The following is a 2,500-nucleotide window of genomic DNA, read 5'->3' on the forward strand; positions in this document are numbered from 1 at the left end:
GTGTGTGTGTGTGTGTGGGGGGGGGGGGCAGGTGTGTGTGTGTGTGTGTGTGTGTGTTCTACCCATGGTGTAGATATCTCTGTAGACAGTATATATATATATTATAATATAGTATATGTATATACTTCTATAGATGCTCTGTGACTGAAGTGTGTGTTTCTAAATTGGTGTTATGTAGGTGTGTGTTGAGTGTTTCTAGGTTGGTGTGTGTTGGATGTTTCTAGGTGTGTGTTAATGAGGTGTGTGTGTGTTTTAATGAGGTGTGTGTGTGTGTTAATTAGGTGTGTGTTGAGTGTTTCTAGGTTGGTGTGTGTTGAATGTTTCTAGGTGTGTGTTAATGAGGTGTGTGTGTGTGTTAATGAGGTGTGTGTGTTGAGTGTTTCTAGGTTGGTGTGTGTTGAGTGTTTCTAGGTGTGTGTTAATGAGGTGTGTGTTGTGTGTTAATGAGGTGTGTGTTGTGTGTGTGTTGAATGTTTCTAAATTGGTGTTAATTAGGTGTGTGTGTTGAGTGTTTCTAGGTGTGTGTTAATGAGGTGTGTGTGTTGAGTGTTTCTAGGTGTGTGTTAATGAGGTGTGTGTTGAGTGTTTCTAGGTTGGTGTGTGTTGAGTGTTTCTAGGTGTGTGTTAATGAGGTGTGTGTTAATGAGGTGTGTGTTAATGAGGTGTGTGTGTGTGTTAATGAGGTGTGTGTTAATGAGGTGTGTGTGTGTTAATGAGGTGTGTGTGTGTTAATGAGGTGTGTGTGTGTGTGTTAATGAGGTGTGTGTTAATGAGGTGTGTGTGTGGAGTGTTTCTAAGGTGTGTGTTAATGAGGTGTGTGTGTGTTAATGAGGTGTGTGGTGTGTGTTAATGAGGTGTGTGTGTGTTAATGAGGTGTGTGTGTGGTTAATGAGGTGTGTGTGTGTGTTAATGAGGTGTGTGTGTGTTAATGAGGTGTGTGTGTGTGTTAATGAGGTGTGTGTGTGTGTTAATGAGGTGTGTGTGTGTGTTAATTAGGTGTGTGTTGAGTGTTTCTAGGTTGGTGTGTGTTGAATGTTTCTAGGTGTGTGTTAATGAGGTGTGTGTGTGTGTTAATGAGGTGTGTGTTAATGAGGTGTGTGTGTGTTAATGAGGTGTGTGTGTGTTAATGAGGTGTGTGTGTGTGTGTTAATGAGGTGTGTGTTAATGAGGTGTGTGTGTGGAGTGTTTCTAGGTGTGTGTTAATGAGGTGTGTGTGTGTTAATGAGGTGTGTGTGTGTGTTAATGAGGTGTGTGTGTGTTAATGAGGTGTGTGTGTGTGTTAATGAGGTGTGTGTGTGTTAATGAGGTGTGTGTGTGTGTTAATGAGGTGTGTGTGTGTGTTAATGAGGTGTGTGTGTGTTAATGGGGGTTAATGGGTGTGTGTGTGTGTTAATGAGGTGTGTGTGTGTGTTAATGAGGTGTGTGTGTGTGTTAATGAGGTGTGTGTGTGTGTTAATGAGGTGTGTGTGTGTTAATGAGGTGTGTGTGTGTGTTAATGAGGTGTGTGTGTGTTTAATGAGGTGTGTGTGTGTGTGTGTTAATGAGGTGTGTGTGTGTGTTAATGAGGTGTGTGTGTGTGTGTTAATGAGGTGTGTGTGTGTGTTAATGAGGTGTGTGTGTGTGTGTGTGTTAATGAGGTGTGTGTGTGTGTGTGTTAATGAGGTGTGTGTGTGTGTGTGTTAATGAGGTGTGTGTGTGTGTTAATGAGTGTGTGTGTGTGTGTTAATGAGGTGTGTGTGTGTTAATGAGGTGTGTGTGTGTGTGTGTGTTAATGAGGTGTGTGTGTGTGTTAATGAGGTGTGTGTGTGTGTGTGTGTGTTAATGAGGTGTGTGTGTGTGTTAATGAGGTGTGTGTGTGTTAATGAGGTGTGTGTGTGTGTTAATGAGGTGTGTGTGTGTGTGTGTGTGTTCCTGCAGGTGAAGACGGGTGGTAGTGTTCCGCTGCGTAAGGCCCGGTACCGTGCGCTGACCCGTGTGTGTGCGGTGTTGGAGGTTCTGGACGGCATGGCGCCGGTACGGACGCTTCCGCTGCCGCTGTCCAACGAGACGCACGCTGCGGTGCAGGGCATCAACCGCGCCATGGGGGAGCTGAGCGCCGCGCGCTGCCAGCTGGTGGCGCTGCTGATGGGCCTGAGCGGGCGCGACAGCTGTGCCAACCTCGCCCGCGCCCTCACGGAGCTGCAGCTGGAGCTGGACGCCCTGGACGTCTCGGGCGACGCCGCCATCAGGAACTACCGCAAGCAGGTGGTGGAGGAGATCAACGGCCTGCTCAAACACCTGGACCTGGAGGAGGAGGGAGACAACACACACAGGTACACACACACACACACACACACACACACACAGGTACACACACACACGGCCTGCTCAAACACCTGGACCTGGAGGAGGAGGGAGACAACACACACAGGTACACACACACACACACACACACACACACACACACACACACACACACACACACACACACAGCCTGCTCAAACACCTGGACCTGGAGGAG

At 47.2% G+C, this 2,500-nt stretch overlaps 1 protein-coding gene across 2 annotated transcripts in view; it reads left to right on the forward strand.

Moving 5' to 3' along the window:
- bag5 (BCL2 associated athanogene 5) overlaps nucleotides 1–2,500 on the forward strand; it is a 17,025-nt gene that overhangs the window by 9,342 nt on the left and 5,183 nt on the right. For both annotated transcript variants that reach the window (XM_031580388.2, XM_031580387.2), the window contains exon 4: nucleotides 1,918–2,312. In XM_031580388.2, the coding sequence (XP_031436248.1) occupies nucleotides 1,918–2,312 (395 nt within the window). The remainder of the gene's footprint in view (nucleotides 1–1,917; nucleotides 2,313–2,500) is intronic.

Source organism: Clupea harengus, chromosome 14 (assembly GCF_900700415.2).
Source record: "Clupea harengus chromosome 14, Ch_v2.0.2, whole genome shotgun sequence".
In the NCBI taxonomy this organism is placed as follows: Eukaryota; Metazoa; Chordata; class Actinopteri; order Clupeiformes; family Clupeidae; genus Clupea; species Clupea harengus.